The sequence below is a fragment of the Macrotis lagotis genome, chromosome 7 (genome assembly GCF_037893015.1).
Source record: "Macrotis lagotis isolate mMagLag1 chromosome 7, bilby.v1.9.chrom.fasta, whole genome shotgun sequence".
Lineage (NCBI taxonomy): Eukaryota > Metazoa > Chordata > Mammalia > Peramelemorphia > Peramelidae > Macrotis > Macrotis lagotis.
In genome coordinates this window covers 189,945,876-189,971,327 of record NC_133664.1, presented here as the reverse complement: position 1 = coordinate 189,971,327, position 25,452 = coordinate 189,945,876, and the positions used below count along the sequence as shown (strand labels likewise).

The 25,452-nt window shown below is 33.7% G+C and overlaps 1 protein-coding gene across 7 annotated transcripts in view; it reads right to left on the bottom strand.

The window, feature by feature from the left end:
• Window positions 1–5,225: 5,225 nt before the first annotated feature.
• Window positions 5,226–25,452, bottom strand: part of ABCC9 (ATP binding cassette subfamily C member 9) — a 186,713-nt gene continuing 166,486 nt past the window's right edge. For 5 of the 7 annotated variants that reach the window (XM_074194290.1, XM_074194293.1, XM_074194294.1 and 2 more), the window contains 4 exons: window positions 25,265–25,368; window positions 16,867–17,000; window positions 11,992–12,054; window positions 5,226–7,616 (listed from right to left, as the gene is read on the bottom strand). In XM_074194290.1, coding sequence (XP_074050391.1) covers window positions 7,479–7,616; window positions 11,992–12,054; window positions 16,867–17,000; window positions 25,265–25,368 — 439 coding nt within the window. In that variant the 3' untranslated portion in view covers window positions 5,226–7,478. Of the gene's footprint in view, window positions 7,617–10,780; window positions 10,961–11,991; window positions 12,055–16,866; window positions 17,001–25,264; window positions 25,369–25,452 lie in introns of all 7 variants that reach the window. The other 2 variants (XM_074194291.1, XM_074194296.1) reach the window with 1 other exon arrangement.

Here is a 25,452-nt window from a genome sequence, read left to right as displayed (position 1 = left end):
AAAATGAAAGACATTCTAAACCAAGACCACCTCCCCCCCACCCTTACCATGGCATCTGCATCCATCCATCCATCCATCCATCCATCCATCCATCCATCCATCCATCCATCCTCTATCACTCAATTGACTCACTGCTCCCAATAAGAAGTAAATGCTACTGTTGCCCTTCCTGTTTTGAAAACTATATGCTGAATCAAAGACATCATACAAAAGCCCCAACAAACTGTTAAATTTATCTTGCCCTTGAATGTATTCATAAATTGTAATCAGTCATTTGGCTAATATATTTGTGTGTTGTGATATAGGCTAGATTACTGTTATCTGCATCTCTGTATAACATTTGTATATTTGAAGTTATGCTTAAGAGGCAGATTTCATAATGAAACATTATTCCTATCAAGAAGGACCCCTGCTCAAGTCCTGCCATCACAATAACCTCTCTGGGTTTTGTTTTGTGGGGATATAAGATTTGTAAGCCTTCAGTGTAAGCCTCCAGAGTTGCTAATTAGGAGCCAGATTATGTGTTGTTGACTGGGCTCATTTATCAAACTCAGAGAAGTAACTGCTTATTTCACACAATAGACCATCTTCATTTCCTTGTGGACAGGTAGTAATTAAATGTAGCCAACTTAAAAGTGGTCAGTTGTGTGTTCAGGAAAGCCCAACCCTTGTTAGGAACTAGACCTGGTCTAGATAAATGGCTCCACAAATTTCTGATGCTGTAATTCTGCTAAAAAAAGGGCTTCCAAAAAGGTGAAGATGGAATGCATTCCAGGCTTGAGGGGTACAGAAATTGTTAAGATCATGTTCTAAGAACAAGGGAACTAGGTGAATGGAACCTAGAATATATGTAATGTGTAATGTAGGATTATTGTGTAATATACCTGAAAAGGTAACTTGGAACTGGATTAAAAAAGACAGAAAGTTGGTATTTTATTCTACAGATAGTAGTAAGATACTGAGGATTTTTAGAGCATTAAATACTAATTAAATGACAGGAACTATGCTGGGTGTAGGAGATACAAAGCCAAAGATATGGTCCCTGCCATCAAGGAGCTCACATTCTAATGGAGGAGAAAAAAATAGTTATGTCCAACCAAGATATATATATATATATATATATACAAAGTAAATGGGTAAAAAGAGGTCAGAAATATAGGAATTGAGAAGCAAATATAGGAATTGAGTAATGTAGGAATTGAATATAATAGGTAATTATGTACTAGATAGTGGATGGTTTGGTCTGGAAAACTCAAACATGGTTGGATCTGGGAAAACTATGGCAATGGCTGTGCTAAGAATGGGGGTCAACAACCAGGATTGTTCTAAAAGGGTAAATTTAGCTGGAGCTACTTTTTAATCTGCCCACATTCTGACAGATGTTTAGAGAGATCTAGATATAACTGGGAAATGGCTTTTTTGGTCTGATTTCTCTAAAAATCTGTCTTAGAATTATACTTTAGCAAATTATGCCTATGTCAAAGGATGGGGGAAAAGGGAACAGTTCAAGTAGTGTTAGGAGAAGCAATATTTTTACCACTTTCTCCATGTAAGTTAGACTGGTTTTTCCTTAATGGTTATTGAGACTATACTTAAAAATTGTTTGGGTCAGGATTCTGAAGGCTTAGGCTGTTGACATCATTTCTTTGTTGCCCAAATAACACAAGGATATTCAGACACTCCTTCTGATGCTTAATTAGTGGAGAATAATAGGTAGTTAAATTAAGCTAATTTAAAGTATCCTCAATGCCTCTTTGCTAGATAATCTCCCTGCTTTGACTTCTTCTCTTTTTTGTGAACTGTTGAATGATCTCCAAGTGTCCTATTTTGCTCTAATATTCAACCTGAGCTCATAAGGTGTCAGCCTGAGTAAGGACCAGAATATAAAACCTCAGAGTCACTGTCTTCCAATTGGTTCCAAGAGTCCAAACTAAAGTTCCTGCTATAGTTTTTCCAATTCTGACAATAGGTATTAATGCCTACCAGTAAGACAACTGAACATGACAGAAAGATGTGTCCATTTGGTTGTTATGTATGACACTAACGAGCCTAACGATATTGCTAAGAGTAAACACTTGAAATTCACCTTAACCAAGGGCTATTATGGTAATTTATATATTACTATCCATCACAGTATTAAAAATATTAACTTAAGAATGTGTCACAAAATAACTGATAAAATATTTAAGAGAGAACCAGAAAATCAAATTTAAAAAATCCTGAAAAATAGAGCAAACACTCTTTTTTGATTTGAAAAGTAATGAAATGCATTGATGTCACTGCTGCACTTAGAATCTTACTACAAAAACATAGGTAGAAAAAAATTAATGAGGTGAGTAGCTCTAGACAGGGACTTAAAGTAAATGTAAAAACAGGACAATCTATGTACCCTCTCAAAAGCTATAATAATGGTATATAATCAATAATTTATAATCTTTTGAAAGCTGAAATATTCTAAGTAAGAGAACAGTCATTTCTGTGAGCTAAGTAAAAATATTTAAAAGAGGAGTAGCTTATGGACACATCTTTTGAAAAGAAATAACTTTATTACATCCGAATTGAAGAAACTGTATCAGAAAACTCAAGTTAAGTTGCCCATAATCATAGAGCTAGTGGTATCTAGTTTCCTCAAAAAATCATTTTCCCATTATATTATGCTGCTTTCATATTAGGTGGATTCAGAGATTCAAGTGATACCCAACTGGAATTCCTTCCCTTTCATAATTTTATTAGGTAATTGGAAATTGAGTGTTGAAGCAAAGGAATAATTTGACTTGAAAAAAGAAATCCAGAGAAAACATATTTCTTTGAGAATTTTTTTGTATCAGTAAGCCAACTATATTTAGTATAGATACATGAATGTATGGATTTTTTTTTGGTTTTTACAAACATGTTAGAAAATTATAGATGTGCATGTTTTTTTCTTTAAATATATATCATATAGATATATTTAGAAAAAAGTTTTACTATTTTCTTTTAAGAATGTACTTGTTACCCTATACCAAAATAAGATCCAAATGGAAACAGGATTTAGACATGAAAAATGTTATAAGCAAACTAGAAGATCAAGGAATAGTTTATCTTTCAGATCTATGGAAGGGGAAGCAGTTTATAACCAAGGAAGAGATGAAAAAAATCACTAAAAACAAACTAGATAATTTCGATTACATTAAATTAAAACACTTTTTGCACAGACAAAGCCACTGTAACCAAGATCAAAAGAAATGTAGTAAACTGGGAAACAACCTTTTTAACTAGTGTTTCTGACAAAGGACTCATTTCTAAAATATACAGAGAACTGAGTCAAATTTAGAAAAAAAATAGCCATTCCCCAATTGACAAATGGTCAAAGGATATATGCAAAGGCAATTTACAGATGAGGAAATCAAAACGATCCATAGTCACATGAAAAATTACTCTAAATCATTACTTATTAGAGAAATGCCAATTAAAGCATCTCTGAGGTACCACCTCACACCTCTCAGACTGGCCAATATGACCAGAAAGGACAATGATCAATGTGGAAGGGATGTGGGAAATTTGGGACACTAATACATTGATGGTGGAGCTGTGAACTCATCCAATCTTTCTGAAGAGCAATTTGGAATTGTTTCCAAAGAGCAACAAAAGTATGCATACCCTTTGATTCAACAATACCCCTACTGGGTCTATACCCTGAAGAGATGATGAAAAAGGATAAAAACATCACTTGTACAAAAATATTCATAGCAGCCCTGTTTGTGGTGGCAAAGAATTGGAAATCAAGTAAATGTCCTTCAACTGGGGAATGGCTTAACAAACTGTGATATATGTATGTCATGTAATATATTCTATTAGAAACCAGGAGGATTGGGAATTCAGGGAAACCTGGAGGGATTTGCATGAACTGATGCTGAGCGAGATGAGCAGAACCAGAAAACCATTGTACACCCTAACAGCAACATTACATCGGTGCAACAATCAGGGAAAATTTGGGGCTATCTGCGATGGAGAATACCATCTGTATCCAGAGAAAGAATTCTGGAGTGTGAACCAAGACCAAGGACTATTACCTTTAATTTAGGAAAAAACCTGATATCTTATTGTCTGGTCTTGATATCTCTTATACTTTATTTTTCTTCCTTAAGGATATGATTTCTCTCTCATCACACTCAATTTGGATCAATGTATACCATGAAAACAATGTAAAGACTGGCAAATTGCCTTCTGTGGGGGGTGGGGGGAGAGGGAAGCAAGATTAGGAGAAAAATTGTAAAACTCAGAATAAATAAAATCTTTAAAAATTAAAAAAGGTCTAAAAAAAGAATGTATTTGTTTATTTAAAAGTAAACTAAAATAAAAATCAATTTTATCCATTCAAGGTAGCTTTGTAATTACATTGGTATCCATCCAACTTAAAAAAAACTAACAATTATTGGGTGATATTGGCAATTATTAGAATGTTGACTGGTAAAGATAATGTTAAAATTAATTTAACTTCAAACTGATTTTGTGGTGGTTGTATCAAGTGTAGTATGGTATCTTATATTTTCAGAGCAAATTACAGTGTGTCGTTATAGTTTGCATTACAGATTACATTGTTGGTCTCTAAAATGAAAATTCCATGAGTATAAGGATTGTGTTTTATATAAAACCTAGATTATATATAATCTGCCCAATGCCCCTCATAGTGTTCTTCACTTTGTACATATAATATTTGTTGAATAAATGTGTGCCACTCTGTCGTTTCTTAGAAAGTACACCCTAGGAGAAAGAGATATTGCCAGAGAGACCAAAAAGGTAAATATTGGTTCAGTAAAACTTTTACAGGGTTAACAGATTTTTGAAATATGTGTTTCTCTCTCTCTCCGTTTGTGTGTGTGTGTGTGTGTGTGTGTGTGTGTGTGTGTGTGTGTGTGTGTGTGTGTGTGTGTGTTTGTACACAAAGCTGGATTAGGTAGTTATTTTGATTCTATTGAACTTTTAGGAATGTAAAAAAGAGAGCCTGTTTTTTTAAGTCACTGTTTGCCTCAGTTTCTCATTTGTAAAATGAGCTGGAGAAAATGGCAAACCACTCCAGTGTCTTTGCCATCCCCAAGAAAACCCCAAATGAAATCATGAAAAAAATCAAACAAGTGCCTAAGAATCATCAATTTCAGGAACAATTATTTCTGTGTTAGATGTATATTGACAGAAGGACTATTTAAATCAGATTTTATTATATTTTACTAGATATGTTTACATTTCAACAATAAAAACATTATGCAGGTGGCTAAAATATTAAATAATTTTAAATCCTTTTTACATATACATTATATTGAGACTTGGACAAGATTAAAGACAAAGTTCTGTCAGAATCATTAAACATTTCTATCTAGAAAAATAAACAAATTCCATTTAGACTTAGACTGACCACAAATAAATATGGCAAATAATGTTTAACAAGTGTTTTTGAATTTTGAACACATTTGAATATATTCTAGAGAATTTCAATTTCCTGTGTTCCAAATGGAAGAAATCTATATATTTAGAGCACTTCTTTGCTGAATAGAGGTAAACTAAAAGAAGCAATGACTGACAGATATTCATAATAGGGGCAGGGATGTGGACTAGGGATGGAAAGTGATGCTTATGCTTTGTTGTTTAGCTTTTGTTCCTATCAGAATTTCATTTGCAAGTCAAAGTGGGAATGAAACTCATCAGTACACAGACCTCCATATTTTTTGTTTGTTTTTTCTAGTATAATCCCTGAAATAGATTTTAGGAACACAGGATCATAGGTAGGTAAACAGAATTATGAGCAATTATTAACCTTAAATCAGACAGCTGTTTGATACAAAAGACTTTGATTCAACCTTAGAAGTAAATAATAAAAAGTAATAGACTATCTCAGCTAGAAATATTCTGTTAGTTTTTGTTGGCTGCTGTCTCATTTGTCTGTTTTGGCTCACAATCAGTCGGGCACTGTGTGAGAATAGAACTATAGTTTACTCTATCAGGGAGAGACCTTCTAGCCACACTGCATTTCAGACAAAGATGGTAAAGAACAGCAGCTAAACTTGAAGAGACTGAGTTGCTGAAACCCCAAAGATGGGAGATGATAGTAACTTGGCAAACACAGGGCCACAGAACATGCCCCGGAGAGATAACTTGAAAGTAAAGATGTCCTGTCCAGGACAGAGGCATGATATCTAGCAGAGAATTGAATCATAACATCACCAGATGACATCTGTATTGTTCAGTGTTGGAAGTGTGAGTTGTACCAGCTATGCATGTGTCCATGACATATGGATCCTTATTAGTGTGCTTCCAAGCAAATTTCCTGACCCTGTGTATATGTATGCCACCCCAAAACAGTTCTTTGCACGTGTAGCACACCTGTAGAAGAATATACCCTGTGTACTTAAGAGAACTTTTCCTTGTCTCACGTTGTTTGATTAAATGTCTTTTATTTTGAGCCAATGTGGTGTCTGCCTTTCTGGAAAAATAAACACATTCATGGAGATTTATGAATTATGTCTCAATGGGTACCCACAAAATGCTTCAAATCTAAAGCAGAGCTCTGGGGTTCCCAGGTGAGTGGGTATAGCTTGTAGAGGATGTAATTGGTCAATCACTAAATGAATGATTTATTTTTATTTAAACCTATTTAAACCTATAAACTTCTAGTTATATAAGGTAAAATTCATTTGACCAACAGTTACTAAGTTTGTAGAACTATTCTAGGTGCAATGTGGGAATAAGACAAGATGCCTAAAGTTAAGATCAAGGGGGGCTCTTTTTCTATTGAAATGTCTTCTGGCTAATTATAGGTGAATGATCGTTTTTCTATCCTTCAGGAATTTGAACAAGACCTGCTTAATTAGAGAATGAGTTAATATTTACTAAAATTTTATGACTTCTTTTTAACAGGACAAAACAAAAATTAGAAATAAATTTAGAATTATTCATATAGGCTAAGTGGTAGTAAAAGTACAACATACAGAAAGTGAATTCTTTCCCTCACTATTTAATTTTCTGAAGACATGAATAACAAAGTATGTGATCAGAGTTTAAGAAAATATATTAACACAAATAAAATGGTTATATTGCTGAACATCCATTTCAAATAGCTACAGACTTGGGGTTAGATCAAAGCATGATTTTGAAGCTCTACCCTCATAAGTAGCCTAACCATTCCAATATAATTTGCCATTCTCAAAGTTAAGGATTTCTGAGCATTACTATAATGATCATGAAAAAAGGAAATAATTAATATCTGGGTGAAACATAAAAACATTAGGAAAATCAGTGCTGGGAATATGTGTGTGCTCTTTGGTGAAGTGATATTTTTATAATTTTTGAAATATTATTTGTTTGGGAAGGACTCTTCCTAAACAAAAAAATTGAGAAAAATTAAAATTATACTTTTCTCCCAAAGACTAGAAAAGAGATACCATTAGACAGACTATAGTTGTTACATTTTTCTTTAACAATGTGAATCATTTTAAGGCACTCTTTCACATGTCTGCCCGAACAAAAGAAGCAAATACGCCATCTTCCTGAGCCAAGAGGCTTTCTGGGGTGTCGTATTCTAAAATATTCCCTCGCCTCATCACAATGACCAAGTCTGCTGTCAGGATAGTGTGAACCCGATGCTGCATGGGGAGAAGACAAATCCAATATATTATCATTATAATCTTTCATGAGCATAAACTAAAAGTTTTAAAATGAAATATTTTAGGTAGATTATTAAAAGCATTCATTATTCTTGGTGTGTAAGTGAAAAAATACAAAAAGCAAATTAACTTTTCCATACAACAAAGTACCATTTACTTACAGATTTTCAAATCCTGGTTACTATGAGCTAACGAAGTCAGAATTTGACCTACAGTATTACATACAATCTCAACTGCTTGCTGCAATTTGTCTTTAAATCAGGTGAACTAGTTCAATAGGTATTTATTTATTGAATGAATGAATATTAATTGGAGCTGTGACAGATTAGTGTTCCAAGGTCTAAGAAGGATTTCTATTTTCCAGGGTGGAAGGTTAGCCTAGTGTGATAAAATTCTCCCAGGGAGAGAGAACAGTCTGTTTCCCAAAATACAGCAATATCCCCCATATCAATGATGGTCCCCAACTTCCCTTCTGGGAAAGAGGCAGATGAGACATGTATACTTGTGGGGGAAGGCAGACGCCAAGAGAAGGACAGGATACATGGGAAGAGTTTCACTTAGGACTAAGGTAACAAAATACTATGAAGTGTGGGACTGGAAGACTGAAGGTTGACTGTGAGGAGCATCCATTGGCATCCAAACGTAGAGCTCCAGAAATCACCCCCTGGTTAGTGATCTTGTTAATGCTATTCTATTGTATGATTTTGTATCTCAACTACCTTCCTTATCTAGATTCAGTCCATGCTTGTGAACCATGCTACAATTTTAAGTATGGTAAGCTCATGAATGCTAGGAAGAGACTTTTGAGGGTACTACCTGCATGCAGTTGGAATACCTCATTTGAAGCAATTATGACTGTTAGACAAGGGCATTATTGAGAAATCACCTTTCCTCAAATTTTGACTCCCTTACAAAGATTGGTGTGGTGGTGATATCTCTTAATGGTGAATATTGGGAGAGCTATGGAGTAATCCTCTACATATTACAATTAACCAATTCTGAAGGGGGAGCTTATTATATGTACAGTTTTCATTCTGTACCTTGAAGCACAATCAGTAGACCAGTTTTCTTAATGTCTTCTTCTAGCCCTTTCCTCAACTTAAAATTTTATTGAGGCCCAAGCAATGAGAAGTTTATTGAAGACATTTCCGAAGTCTAAGCATGCTACAATACTTGTCCCTCAGAGAACAGATTATACTCATATGGAATTTGATAGTAATCAGAAGTAATTCATTGATTGTTGTAATCTATACATTGATAATGTTCTTATAAACTATATTAACTTTGAATATACACAGTCACAGTATATTTTTAAAATGGTACCCTTGAGAAGAAGGGGGAAGGAAAATGTTTTTCCTTTCCTAAGGATTCTTCTTTGAATAAGATCAGTCCTTCATGTTTGTGGAAAAAAAATAGATTTAATGGGCTGTGTAAGATTTACTGTAAACTTTTGTACACTTTAATCAAAAACAAAAGTAAACTAAACCCTAATTCTTCCATTTTCCTAGCAATTGATATTTTAAAAACATAATCCAACCATTTACCAAAAGAAACAAGTAGGCTTCCAAATCCATAAATAGATTGTCATAAACATTGGCTTGCTACACTAAAATTGTGTTTATATTAAAAAATAAAAAAATAAAAAGCTAGAAACTTTGGCCAAAGAAACAAATATGGATTACTTTCATCTGATTAATCCAAATTATTATTATTATTATTATTTTCTTGCAAATTGCTGTCATTGGTAATAATGTTGATGAAATTCTTAATTCTAATCACCACTGGAAAAATACATTTTGATATGCAATTTATATTTAATACTTCAGTATTTGTGAGTTATTAGTTAGAAAGTCCTTTTAAAGACTTTCACATAATTTTCTAAATCAATGAATGAAATCAACAGAAAGGTTATCAGTTAAGGAAAACAATAGATATCATTATCCAAAAACAAAAACCATCGGCAAGTTCAAATTCCTCACTATTTCAAGCCCTTCAGAGCTTTTTCTTGGTCTTCTGAGGAAAGTTGGTCTTTGACTGCAAAAATGATTTTCTCTTGCAGCAAGATTCACAGTTAGTTGAAAAAGAAATTTTTTGCTAAATAAATGGTGCTTTATCCTTCAAGTGTAAAGAAAGTGGTTAAAGGGATATATGGACAGAGTAATGAAGAAGTATATACAACATACAGAGGAGCAGAAATCAGTTAAAACATATAAGGTTCCTGTTTATAGCAATACTTGTACAGTTAATTTTCCAAAAATGCACCATGCCTAGGCTAGCATTGCAACATGTAGATTAGATTGTTACTTACACAGTTTGATTTATGTAGTACCAGGTAGGTTCAGTGAATTTATTAGATTTTTTTCATTAGAGAAGGAACCATAGTGACACCATCATCAATAACTTCAAATAATATTGTCATTTATATAACATTTTGAGGATTGCAAAGTGCTTTACAAATATATAATCTCATTTTCAGCTCATGGGAAGTCAGACATTTAGTTTAAATAAGATAGAGAGGGAAATTTAAAGAGTATAAAAAATTAGGTAAAGGAGGCAGGGTGTAAAAGAAAAACTCTACTTCACAATTTTCTCTTTATCAACCTTGGTGGGGAGCAATTCTCTCCCAATTTATATAAAGAATACTCTTAAAGAATATGTCCTCTCCATTATCTTTCTGTCCCATTTGTTCTCTCTCATCCTCACCACTAATCACACACAGAATTAAATTGGGCTAACAGAACAACTTCATGCATGTCATCTTTTCTAGACTTCGTCATAGAAAACTAATTTCATTAAATCATGCGCTCTTAAAAAACAAGCAAGAAACATGCATAATATAGTACTTATAAAAGCAATAAAGAACACACAGAGAAAGATTGAAACTGGCCCATTAAAAGAAAAATAAATCTGCTAGAATTCATTCTTGAAAATCTTTATTTTCTCCATTTACGAAAATACACATACGTGCTTATGAATATTTGCATAATTTAAACAATACAAATTTATCTCATTCAGGTCATTTTTTTTTTATTTTGGGCAATATAGGCCAGTTGCAAGTCACCCTCCCCACTGCACTCCCACACCTTGGCATAAAGCCATTATGGTACATTTGTATTACAGTCAGAAGCTGGTAAAGTAACTACCAGAGAATGAGCTGCTTTATATGCTGAGTAGATTTTGATGATCTATTTGTGGGTCATCACCAAAGTGGAAAAGAGGCCATTCTTGTGAGCAAGTAAGTTTGGACCAGAATCACATTCCACTAAAATACCCTCAGAAAAGACTAAAACAAGGCCTGCATTCGTAATAGAAGACACCCGATGCTAGAAAGAAAAGAAGAACAGAAAGAAGAATAAGAGGAAGAGTCAACATGAGGGAAAATGTACAGTTGGATTACTGAAAGATGACTTTCAATGAGTGGAAATAGCAATACAAGCAAGAATTTTACCAGCAGTTGGTGAAGGGGGAAAAGAGTCAGATTGAAAAAAAACTAAAATATTTAGATTAAGTCGGAAGTAGGATAAATTACACAAAAGTTTTGAGATAAAGATACAATATAAAAAATAACTAGTTCGTAGACATTTTTATGACAGGAACATATCACTTTTCAAAATTAAAGTTTCTAACTGTACTGAAAGGTGGGATGGTGGCTATTTTTCCCCAGATGTATAAATAAAAGCACTTTCCCCAAATGTATCAATGAAAGCATCATTAGGTGCAGAAAGCCAGTAGCAGACTTGGCAATCAAATTTAGGAATCCTCAATTCCTAAACTGCTGCTCAGACCACCAGATTATGCTTATGGGAAAACAACTGAGACATCTGTTGAAGGACAGAATTATTCCATATGAACAAACATCTGTTAGGGAAGAATAGCCTTGGACTGCAAAAGAGTGGAATTCAATGTATAAATATCATATGAGTTCTTTTGCATTTCTAGAGTGTTAGGTCCAAATTTGTAGTTTAATTTCCAAATGAGATACCTAAATGTAGTTTGGAAATATTGATGAAAAGCACCTCTTTTGAAGGGAGGAGCACAAATGCAGTAACTATTAGAGGAATAATTAATTAAACATATAAATATTTTAATCATTCAAAGGTTAAGGAAGGTGGTCAGATATAGGAATAAAGGACTGGGGTGGCTAGGTGGCACAATGGGTAGAGCTCCAGCCCTGGAGTCAGGAGTACCTGAGTTCAAATCCGGCCTGACACTTAAGAATTACCTAGCTATGTGGCCTTGGGCAAGCCACTTAACCCTACTGCTTTGCCAAAAAAAAAACAAAAACAAAAACAAAGGAATAAAGGGCTAAATAAGATTAAATTAAGATTAAATTAACAATGTCTCTCATACTTACAGCAATTGTTACAACTGTGCGGTCTGCAAAGGCTGTCATTACCACTTTTTGCAAAATATTTTCCTGTAAAACAAAAGAGCCAGAAGTTGCTCATTCTCATTCTCTCTCTCTCTCTCTCTCTCTCTCTCTCTCTCTCTCTCTCTCTCTCTCTCTCTCTCTCTTTTCATGCCAATATAACTAAGAATAAAGTTTGTTGTCCATAGTTTCCCCTTGATACAGTTTTAAAAACACCCATTTCTGTGGTCCTTGATTAACCACATATTGTTCTGGGCTTTATAACAACACAGTTTTTATGGGACTTTACCACATTCTGCCTGCCTTTTGTTACCTGCTCGATTAATCTTCCATTCTTTAAAAAAAAAAAACTTTTAAATTTAAAAATATCAAATTAATCTTTTATTTTTATATCATTTTAATTCCAAATACATCTATCTCCCTTCTCCTCCCCAGCATAATGCTTTCTAATTAAAATTTTAAAAAAAAGAATTAAGGTTGTTGATGAAAACTAATACATTCATCAATTATATCTCACAGCATAAATAATATTCCACAGTCATAGGGCCTCCAATCACTTTACACACACACCTCTACAAAGAGAGGACCAAGATGTTTTATTTCAAATCTCTAAGGCTAATTAATATTGGTCATTATGATTTGCTATAGACTCTTATTAAGCTCTTTTTTATGGGGAATGTATACATTTAAAAATTAAGTTAATTGGTTTTTTCCATATGTATATACATCAATCTGCATAAAAACTCCCATTTTTTTCTTTTCATTTGACTTGTTTCTCTTTGTGTTTCTGGAATCTCATTCTTGAGATTTTGCTGCTCCTGTCCACTGATTCTTCCTCTAAGCTTTGAAATCTGCTTTCCTCAAATCTAGGATATATTCTTTATTATGCTTGACTCATTTAGCCTTTTCAATCAGAAACTCTTATAATGGTCACTTCTCTCTTCCCTAAACTACTGAGGTGCCCATATTTTTCTCCCTGGTGGCTAGTTCTCCTTATTGGTGAGAACCAAATTCATAATAAAATAAATTCTTATTGGTTTCTCTACCTTTTGAAGGATGTCATTATCATTAAAGGCAAGACAAAACAAAAGCTTATTTATTTTTGACAGAATGAGAGCTCCAGCAGATACCTGGATAATTGAATTCCCTATTATTCCTATAATATGCTTGGCATTCTAGGCTTATTAACCTATGATAATCTTATTCATTTCATATTCTCATCTGAATGATATATAGTATATGCTGAAGTGAACAATCACTTGTACTTTTACATTCTTTTGCTCTTCTTCAGCCCAGTACACAACACACTACTTCCCTGCTTTAAATACTGGAATTCTTCAGAGAGTACTGTTTATTGTCTTAATATAAAATATTAAAATATAAAACATTTTATAATATTTTTAGAACATATAAATATATTCCAAATATGATAGAGTATAATAATATGCATTATATGATAGGATTGGATATAATATAATGCAATATAATTAATATGATATAAAATATTATCAATTCTTTTTATTTTGCTTATACTGTTTCTTCATGAGTTTCATCCTACCAAAAATAAATTAGATCTTTTAAATCAATTACCTCCTATTAGGAGCTTTAGTTTCTTCTCCTTGGTGCCTAAAGTGTTTGTCCAAATTTGTCTATAAATATTTGGCACCACGATCTTTACTTATGGCTTCTTCTATTATGTTTCTGTGAAATTCTGAGTTTCTTACATCCTATTCTTCCTTCCACATTGTAGCTATTCTATGACTGAAGTTTTAGCATTAATGTTTTTCTCTACTCTTTATTTTGAAACCATTTGGATTACATTTGTAAGGATACATTCCTGAAGCACTCCATTACAATCCTCCTCTAGCTGAGATCAATTCATTAGTTGCCAATATTTGGATCTACTCATTCATTCCATCCAAATTCTCAAAAATATATCAGTTATCTGCATGTCTTAATCATGTCTACAAATATATATATATATATATATATACACTGAAGAATTTTGTGAAGTGCACTGCTAAATTCTAAGTCTATAATTTTATATGCATGCCAATTCAAAAAAGGAAGTGAGGTTATCTTGGGATGACTTGTTCTTGATGAAATGATCATCACTGCTTCATCCCCTAAATAATCCCAAACCAGCCATTTAATGAAGTAGTATTTGTAATATTCTGCCAAGTCAAAGTAATTTTAACTGGCCTATCATCTGAGAATTCAATCTTCATGCATACAAGAAAAAAAAGCCAAAAACCTAAGGAAGAAGACAAAATCAAAAAATCATGAAATGGTTAAATTTAAAATATGCAAAAAATAAAAAAAATAATGCTTCAGTAAGATAAATGAACCTCAGTCTCCAGTTGTGCAATTTTTAACATGGTAGTTCTCTTTATCCCATGAAGAAAGTAGAATTACAAAATTTGATTGTCAATGGGTTAACATAGTGTCCATAGAATTATAGATTTAGAGATGGTAAAATATTAAGAGATCTTCTAATTCAACCAAATACTTTTTTGTAGATAAGGAAAATGAGGCCCTATGAAGTTGAATGATCACCTATTTGAATAGCAATCAGAACTGAATTCCAAATACATCGTTCTTTCCATTACAAGATGCTGCCTTCCATCAATAGTGGGAAAGAATGAGTCTTAAGGCAAAATCTCCTACCCATTTTTTATGTCATAACCCCTTTGGCCACCTGTTAAAGTCTAAAGACCCCTTCTCAGATTTTGTAATGCATAAAATGAATACATAGGATTACAAAAGAAGCCAATGGTATTAAATAAAATTTTTAATATTTTTTACGTCAAAAGTTACCAGATTCCTTCTCTAAGGTCACCTTTTACTTCAATACTTAAAATTCTAATTGGAAGAACTCCTTCATTTCAGAAAGGAGGTACACATAGGGTAAGTGACTTGCTCTAAGTTACAGAGAACTTAGTAGGATCCAGACTTAATGTTCATAGCTCATGCTCTTTATTGAGTTTAGTTCTATTTCTCCCATTCATCTCCTTTATTATTTTGCTTCTCCCATTTCTCTATTTTTCTTATATATCTATAGGTAGACTGGGGGGGTGAGCTATGGGCAACAGTAGTACAAGGTAATTATTTTTACTCTTTATTTTCTTTAGTTATAGGCCTAGCTGACTTTCTCACAAAATTGTAAAGATTGTTATGGATCAAGATTCTATGTCTTCCTTAACATATTACTTCAGCTATTAAGACATCTTCCTTTGAAGACAATCTATTCTTTTGATCTAATCCTCTCTTACTGCCATTAATCTCATTTTTTCTTGCTTTATTCTTCAAGGAAATACAGACCAGAAGTTCAAGATTCTTTTCAACAAAGAATAACTTTATCAATTTGGAATAGTTTAGTTATATCCAATCTTAGATTTTATGAAACAGTTCAATCAGAATATTTTAAAGAAATTTGTTATATTGTGTGTGTGTGTGTGTTTTTCCCAAATACATAAAAGTAATGAGCTAAGTTGTGTTGGTTAGTCCTTAATGGTCAGTTTTTAATGAAAAAATAAAAATGAAATGAAATTAGTATGTCAGTATGAAATAGTACTTTCTTTATTACTTGAGAATGCCTGGAAATTTTATGTTGTTTCTCTTGTTTTCCAAGATCAGAGATAAAGAGGGTATTACAAGCAAATGTATTATTTCATGAAGTTCTGAAGGTTCTCTCTAAAGTTTTAAAGGAAAATTTGGAACTAGGAGTAACTGAGAGATAAGTATTGAATATTTTAGTGCAGTTTTCCCAAGTTGCTGCTGAATAGACTCAATATTTTTTTTTTCTTCCAGTTATCTTTTGAGTGAATGAAATTAGGAAGGGCTATCCTTTAGTGATCCTATGGTACTTTTAGAAGGCTTCTGTAGATGTATGTGTGATTGTATGTATTTGTGTGTATGTATGTGTGTTTGTGTGTGTAAGATATGTAAAACAGAAAATCATGAATTGAAATAAACACCATTGCCATATAGTGACATTAAATAGTTTTAGTTATTTTCATACTAATTCAAAAATTGGATGAGGCCAATTCTCATTTGGCATCCCATAGTCCAGACTTAAGATTTTTATTTTATTCTTCTTAAAAGGAAATGAAAAAAGTGTTTTAGAATGATATAATTTGTATTGATTGCCAATAAATTATGTATATACATACTATGTAGATGCCTCCCCACCTTATTATATTGTGGGCTTTCTCAAAGGGGATTCACATCTAATCTCTATTTCTGAAAGGCTTATGGCTCAAAATAAATACCCCAATAAATTATATTATGTAATTTTTGTGTCTATGTATATATCTGCATGTAGGTAGCAACATAATGAAGGAGATAAAAAGTTAGCCTCAGCATCTGAAAAAAATCTAAGTTCAAATTTTACCCTCTGATACATGCTGGCTGTCTCTAAAACTTCATGGCAACTCTCAAGTACTATATGTTGCAGAAGAGCTTCAAATCTGCATTAGTAAATGGAATGACCACACTCAACGTATTTATGTATATATATATAATATATACATACACATAAAAGTACATGTGTATGTCTAAAAATACATATATGTAAAATTGTGTTTTGGTTTTTATATAGACCAATAATTTAGGAATATTATATTGGTAAATGGAGAATATTATATATGTATAAATATATACCTATATTTGCAAGAATATTATATATGTATAAACATTTACCTACATATGCAAGCATAAATATAAATACATTTATATATCTATACGAATAAATATATAAATTTTGTGGTTTTTTTAACAACAATAATTTAAGAAACTCAAATCCTCAAATACAGTATATTCCCTTAATAAATAGTTAATAAACTGAAGCTATTTACTTACTGTAGCCATATCAATAGAAGCTGTGGCTTCATCCATGATGAGAATACTGCTCTTGCGAACAAAGGCTCTGGCAAGACAAAACAGTTGCCTTTGTCCCACACTAAAATTTTCTCCACCTTCAGTGACAATCGCATCTGGATCAAGAAGAATCAAGTATTATATCAGAGAAGTGCAACTGAAAATTTCCATGAAAAAAATAGTAGGATATGTTGGGAAGCAGCCACTGTGTCCCAAGATAACACACAGACCACTGGCAATATTGTTTTTGAGAGGCAAAGTACCACTGGACTGCTTTTAATAACAGATTATTTTTTTTTGGAGACAGCAAGAAGGCAACTTGGACAAGGCAAGAAAACTTAGATTATCTCAGTTTTGGCAGAGGTAGGTTGTCTCTTTCCCAGCAGAATGTAAAATCCTTGAGGGCAGGGATTGCCTTAGCTTTGTGTTTTTATCCCAGAGCCATGCAGAGTATTTAAAAAATGCTTGTTACTGTTATATCAAATAAATTTGTTGGGGACAGAAATGCATTATCATTGAATCATAGATTTCTTTTTTTAAAATTTTGATTGCATTACATTTTTTGTTTATTTATTTTATATTATTATAATAGTCATGTTGTGAGAGTAATCATAAACCTCCTTCCTCCCAAAAAGGATAAGAAACCTCAATAGTAAGAGAGAAAAAAGTGTAGCTCAGTCTGAGTTCAGATACCAGTGGCTCTGTCTCTGGGATGAGTTGCCTTCCCCATCATAGCCACCAGAGAAGTTGGTTCAATATTTTTCCTATAGTTGCTATCACTAGCTGTATTTCCTTCCACTCTATTCCTCCTCACTCTCATCTCTTCCATTCTCTCTCTCTCTCTCTCTCTCTCTCTCTCTCTCTCTCTCTCTCTCTCTCTCTCTCTCTCTCTCTCTCTCTCTCCTTTCATCCTGTCCCTGTTCAGAAGTATGTTGCATCTGAGTACTCTCTCCTAAGATCTTCCCTTTCTTCTATCACCTACTCCCCTCATTCCCTCCCCCTGATCCCCCTTATCCCATCCATTTTTTCTAATTTTTCTCTAAGATAGATTTCTATACCCTATTAAGTGTGTATGTTATTTCCTCTCTGAGCCATTTCTGATGAGAATGAAGGCTCACTCATCCCCCTTTATATTCCCCCATTCCACTCCATTGTAAAAGCTTTTTCTTGACTCTTATTTGAAATAGCTTAGCCCCTTCTTCCTCTCCTTTCCCTTCCTCCCAGTACTTTCCTTTATCACCCATTAACTACATCTTTTTACTATATTATACCATTATATTCAGCTCCTTCCTGTGCTTTGTCTAAATATGCTCCTTCTAACTGCTTTTATAAATGAGAAAGTTCATATAAGTTATCAATATCTTCTTCCCATGCAGGAATACAAACAGTTCAACATCATTGAGTTCCTCATAGTTAGTCCTTCTTGTCCACACTCACTATGGTCCCCCTAAGTCCTGTACTTGGAGATCAAACTTTCTGTTCAGCTCTGTTTGTTTCAATAGGGAAGTTTGAAAGTCCCCTGTTTCATTGAAAGTCCATCTTTTCCCCTGAAAGAGGATGTTCAGTTTTCCTGAGTAGTTGATTCTTGGTTGTAAACCAAGATCTTTTGTCTTCTAGAATATCATATTCCAAGCCTTATGGGTCCTTAATGTAGATGCTGTCAGATCCTGTGCAATCCTGACTATAGAGCCACAGTAGTTGAATTGCTTGTTTCTGGCAGCTCTTAGTATTTTCTCTGTGACTTGGGAGTTTTGGAATTTGGCTATAATATTTCTGGAAATTTTTCTTTTGGGAATCTCTTTCAGGAGGTGATCAGTGAATTTCTTCAATTTTTATTTTATCCTCTGCTTCTTGGATCTCAGGGCAATTTTACTTAATTATTTCTTGAGAAATGAAGTCTAGACTCTTTTCCTGGTCATGACTTTCAGGTAACCCAATAATTTTTTAATTATCTCTCCTGTATCTGTTTTCAAGGTCAGTTGTTTTCCAATAAGATATTTCACATTTTATTCTAATTTTTTATTTTTTTGGTATAGTTTTATTTCTTCCTGAGTTCTTGTAAAGTCATCAGCTTCCTTTAGTTCCATTCTACATTTGAAAGAGTTATTTTCTTCCGAGAGCTTTTTTGATCTCTTTTTCCAGCTGGCCAATCCTGCTTTTTCAGGCATTCTTCTCATTTTCCTTTTGTGTTGCTTTTTCCATTTGGCCTAAACTGGTTTTTAATATGTTATTTTCTTCTGTATTTTTTGGTATATCTTTCACCAAGCTCTTGATTTGGTTTTCAGGATTTTTCTGCATCACTCTCATTTCTCCTCCCAATTTTTCCCTCCATCTCCCTTAATTGATTTTCAGCCTTTTTTGAGCTCATCCATAGCCTGAGACCATCTTCTATTGCTCTTGGAGGTTTTGGATACAGAAGCTTCGATTTTGTCATTATTAGAGTATGCATTTTGATCCTCCATAGGACCAAAGTAATTTTTCTATGATCAGATTCTTCTTTTTCTGTTGTTTGCTCATTTCCTCAGTCTATGACTGATTTATCACACTTCCAAGGCTTTTGGGGTTTTTTGGGACAACCCACAGGGACCTTAATTCCTCTAAGATCTTATGAGAAGCTCTGACTTCTTTCTTAACTGTGTTCAGGCCCTCCCCTCTGCCTTGGAGTTATGAGAAGAGTTTCTGCTCAGAATCATAGATTTCTAAGGCTGGAAGTAACCTTGGAATTATTGTAGTTCAACTAACATTTAACAAATGGGGAAACACAGTCACAGAAAATACTTTCCTAAAGTCATCTTGTTGAATGGCAGACTAAAAACTAGGAACTAAAAACCTAAGATGTTTGGTTCTTTCAATTATAGCTTTTTATTGCCTTCTCAATGTATTCCTTTCCTCTATTATTGCACTGATATTTCACAAAATGAATATTATTAAAATATCTTTATCAACATAGAATATTTGTTACACCTATCTATTCCCTACTTACCACTTACATATAAATGAAGGACAGGTTCATAAAGGTGTAAATGGCTTTGTATAACTGCTATTAATTTAGATCTTTTAGTACTGAAGAGAAAAAAAGGAAATGTGTGTGCAATGGGTTAATGTTTACCTGTACACCAATCCTTGGGTATGTTGACTGGAATCTCAGAGGAAAGATCAAAAGAAGTATTGAGGAATTCTAGGTTAACCTCTTTGGGACTATTCCTCAAATTTACCAAAAGGCTTCTCAAGTGAAGTTCCCAGTTTTTGATTCTATGGTGTGTTATTTCATAAGTTATTCCAGTTTTCACTCAGAAAGGAAACCATCTAATTAGCACTCAAATGATCTCTCTTCTTCACAATTAAATTAGGACCATGAAAATATCTATCTGCCTTGGGTAAGGTCCCCTTCACACAATAAATGCCCCTGATTTTTACTGCCAGATAAGACATATTAATAGGGGTAGCTAAGTACAAACGATAGAGCTCTGCACCTGGAGTTGGGAAGACTCTTCTTCCTGAGTTCAAATCTGGCCTCAGATGCTTATTAGCTGTGTATATAACCCTGGGCAAATAACAACTCTGTTTTCCTCAGTTTCCTCATCTATAAAATGATCTGGAAAAGGAAATGGCAAAACTATGTGGTATCTTTGATAAGAAAATCCCCAAAAAGGGGTTATGAAAAGTTGGACACAAGTGAAAATAACTAAACAAGGTACAGTTAACTCAACAATTGTGGACTTTGTTTCTGTGGATATGATTGGTAATAACCTCAAGTTACCTTCTATTACTGGCGGAGGAATCTAGATCATGTTTACTTTCCAGTTATCTTTATCAACTAAATCCTATCATGTCACTGTTCTTGTATATTTGGCAATAATTATAAAATTATATTAGACATTCACATTGAGGTTAAAGGCTTTTCTTGGCAAGTGTTTGGAATCCAAAATCTAGAAAACCTGAGAATATGGGTTCCATTTTCTGGAAAGAATATGATTAATAGAATCAGGTAAATCACAATCTAAGCAGTAGTCATCCTAATTGACAGTTTCTGACAATAATTGAAGTGGAGGGGAGCAGAGGAAGTAAGCTTGGAGAATAAAATATATTTATCTTGAAATAACTAGGGGTGGCTAGGTGGCACAGTGGATAAAGCACCGGCCCTGGAGTCAGGAGTACCTGGGTTCAAATCTGGTCTCAAGCACTTAATAATTACCTAGCTGTGCGGCTTGGGCAAGCCACTTAATCCTATTTGTCTTGCAAAAACCTAAAAAAAACCCAAAACCAAAAAAATCCTGAAATAACCAATCGGGTCATTAAATTAAAGAAGAAACATAAGTTAATGTATATGTATTATCTGTAAATGTTCTCGGGACCTTTGCTCCCTAAAATAAAGGAGACGGAAAAAAAGATTATTTTTTTTCTTTATTCCCTCTCCTGTTCTCTCAGTGGCTCTCTGGTAATGAAATTAGGAATGTGCTGTGCTCCCTCTTCCACCTGACTCTGAGTCAGTGAAGGACCAAAAGAAGATAAAATAAACATACAGGAAAAACTGGCCTTATCAAAATAGGGCAATGTTCTCAATCCAAGATTTATCACAGCTCAAATGGACAACTATAAACTCATCTATGAGCCTAAAAATCTTAAATCCCCCAGACCCACTCCCCATTCCTATTTCCTTTAGGATGTTGAACTGGCATCCTTGTGCTACCTATAAATTGACCAAGGAAGTCATATTTGGACCCAAAGTGGGCACTATAATAAAATTTTCATCAGCTTAACTCATTGAGTACCATACTTCTATGTCATTTCAGTATGTCCTTAGTTTGGAGCTATTCCCTTGGGAAACTCACTTCTCTCTCTCTCCATCCCCACCTCCATTAACAACCTTATAATCTGAAAAAAAAACTAAAAGAAAAAGGTTAAGTAATACAGAACTATCAAGATAAAAGTTAAAAATATTTCGCTTATATAACACAATAAAGCTACTTTTAATATCAAAACTAGAAAATGAAAGCATTATCACATATTAGACCCAGAAAGAAACTAATCCAACCCTCTCATTTTTTGCATATGAAAAGCATGGAGCAAACAATTTGTTTTCCCTAGGACAATTTTTCTTTTTCTTTTTTTTTTTAGGTTTTTTTTTGCAAGGCAAATGGGGTTAAGTGGCTTGCCCAAGGCCACACAGCTAGGTAATTATTAAGTGTCTGAGACCGGATTTGAACCCAGGTACTCCTGACTCCAAGGCCGGTGCTTTATCCACTACGCCACCTAGCCGCCCCCATAGGACAGTTTTTCTAGAGAATTAAAGAAGCTTTTTTTCCTTGTCTTCCTTTATCTATTTATTTGCATGAAAGACTCAGAGAATTTTGGAAATTGAGTGTAAACTATAGTGTCTCAATCCCAGATAGTCCGCTGTAGAGAAAGGAAGACTGGCCATCAAGAGCTGTTTCAAATTAAAGGGGATTGGAACAGTAACTTTTATTGTGATACCAGAAGGAAATTCAGTTCAAGAGACAGACTAAACACTTTTTTTTAGCTTAGTTAACTATAAGACTGATGTAAGTTCATCTAAGTGCTATATGTGATTCCTGCATGTGTATTTTGCCATTTGTGATACCTCAATTTGTTCATTCTTCACACTAAGAGTATTTGTATTGTAGGAAAGTGTTTCATAGGAGAAATGTTCAATTGCAATGCTCCTTTTAACTTTGTTATCTCAGGAGATTTTTCTTTGAGATAATTTCATTCTCTGCATCATTACTACAAAGAAATACTATTGTAGTACTTGTATGTAGTTTTGAGTTAATGTGGACCCATGGAGTACCTAGAACCCGAGGAAACTTTTCTGCGAGCCATTAATGGTTATTCTGAATCTAGACAAGTCACCCACCTTTTCTATAAGAATAATATAAAATATACTATAAAATACCGAGCTAAAACATAAGTTTACTAAGAACATATCTATCTGCCCTGCTCTATTAGTCTAATAATTCTGATGCAAAAGAAAATAAGATTGTTAGTCAATTAGAATTTACTGTACTAAGTTTTGGAGATACAAAGGAAAACAATATGGTCTCTTCCTCCAAGAAGCTTATATTTTCATGATAATATGCAAAAAAAGTACATAAAAGATGTATATAGTATAAATGGAAGGTAATTTCATAGGGAAGGCATTAGTAATGGGGAAGAGAGGGAATGGAAAAGATCACTTGTATAAGTAGGATATGAACTGAGTCTTGAAGGAAGCTTTGATGAAGAGATAAGGATGGAAAGTATTCTGGTCAATGAGAGCAACCAGTGAAAAGGCAGAAGGATCATGTGTGAAGAACAAGAAAGTCACTGGTATGGGGAAAAGCGCAAAAGTGGAAATACAGGAAGGTTCCAGATCACTAAGAGCTTTAAATGCCAAAGAGATGACTTTATATTTGATCTTGTCAGCTATAAGGAACCAATAGAGTTTCTTAAGTAGGGGGAGGAATGATTTCAATAGACCTGTGCTTTGGGGAGATCATTTTGCCAGATATGAAAAGGATGCATTGTAGCAGAGAGAGATTTGAAGCAGGTTATTATAATATTACAGGAATGAGATAAGGAGAATCTACACCAGGGTGATGGTTTTGAGAGTAATTAAGGCAAAAATAACAAAACTTCATGATAGATTGGATTTATGTGGTGACTAGAAAGTGAGGAGTTGTGAGTCACATTAAAATTGTGAGACTATATGACTGGAATGATGACTGTCCTCTCAACACACAGGAATGACAAAAGAAGTGATGATTTGGAAGAAAGGCTGAGAAATTTTATTTTATTTATGTGGAGTCTAAAATTTCTATGGGAAACCCAATTGGAATTGTTCAAAAAGCAGTTAATAATGTGAGATTCCAGCTTGGAAGGCAGGTTAGAGTTGGATGGATAGATATGGCAAACATCTGCAGAGAGAGGATTATTGAACCTATGAGAGTTGATAAGATCTCCAACAAATGTAGTATAGAGGGAGAAAAGCAGAGAGTCTAGGGCAAAGCCTCTGGGTATTCGGTTAGTGGGCTTTACCTGGGTGAAGATATAATAAAAGAAGTCCAGAAAAGTCTGGCATAACTCATTCTTTTTTTTTTTTAGGTATTTTTTTTGTTTCTTTTTGCAAGGCAAATGGGGTTAAGTGGCTTGCCCAAGGCCACACAGCTAGGTAATTATTAAGTGTCTGAGACCGGATTTGAACCCAGGTACTCCTGACTCCAAGGCCGGTGCCTTATCCACCTAGCCGCCCTCTGGCATAACTCATTCTTAATGAAGCTATGCTAACTCTTGGTGAACACTGCTTCCTTTTCTAGATGTTGGATAATCATCTCTTTAATAATCAGCTCTGAAATTTTGATGACTTTTTTTTACAATATGATTAAAAGATACATAATAATCTCCCTACTTAGCTACAAAACTTTGTATGCCTATTATTTTTGGAACATAATAAAAAGATTTGCCCCATAGATATCACCAAAGTCATATTTCTACTTACCTACTAGGCTTTGTTTCTGACACATTCCCTAGCACAGTGCTTTTCACATAGTATGTGCACATAATGTTTAAATTGAATTGAATCTAGTAAGTCATGCAATTTATCCATTGGTATGGTAAAGCAAGAAAAAAAGTATTTTAATATAAAAATAAGAATAATAGCTAGCATTTATATAGTGCCTACAATGTCAGATATAACACTAAATATTTTGCAAATATTATCTCATTTGATACTCAACCCAGGGAAGTAGATATTATTATTATTATTATTATTATTTTACAAATGAATAAACTGAAACAAAGATTAAGTGACTTATTCAAGGCTACATAGGTTAGTATGGTATGGTGTAAATTATATTTGTGATATTAGAGTAAAATCTTTGTTGAAAACTAGTATATTCCAAGTAGCAAGATAAAAGCCTGCTTGATAAAAGTTCTTTTTCTTCCATACAATTCTAAGCCACTCTTTGACCATTCATTAAAAGTAATTCAGAGTGTGTACTGTATAAACAGGGAAGACTAATTTAAACTGCTATGTGTCTACATTGACAGGCTTTTGGTGAGACTGGGGAAAATGTATAGATTAGCATATTTAGGTAATTTTTTTCAAAATGTGCTTAGAATATATACACACAAAAACCTTATAATTTTCTGGAGCAATATCTATTGACATAAAGCATATTCTCTTGAACATTATTCCAAGTGATTTAGCTTCTGAAGAGCAACAACAACAAAAACCTTGTGAGAGTGCAATGAGGCTATTTCAACAGTATTCTAATGAACTACTACAAATGTACAGATGAACTCACTGCAAATGAATGGACTCTAAATGTAACAAATATGTTTTAAAAATGCAGACATAAAACTGAAGCATTCAAAGACATACCCAGACCTCCTGAAAGTGACTTGACCAAATTCTTGAGTTGAGCAATTTCTAGAGCTTCCCAAAGTCTATCATCAGTACATTTACATTCAGGATCTAAATTAAATCTGTAAGGGAAAACAAATTAATTTATCAATGAAGTGTAATTTGTTGAGCAATTAAAAAAGTAAATATTTATTTGATGGTTACAT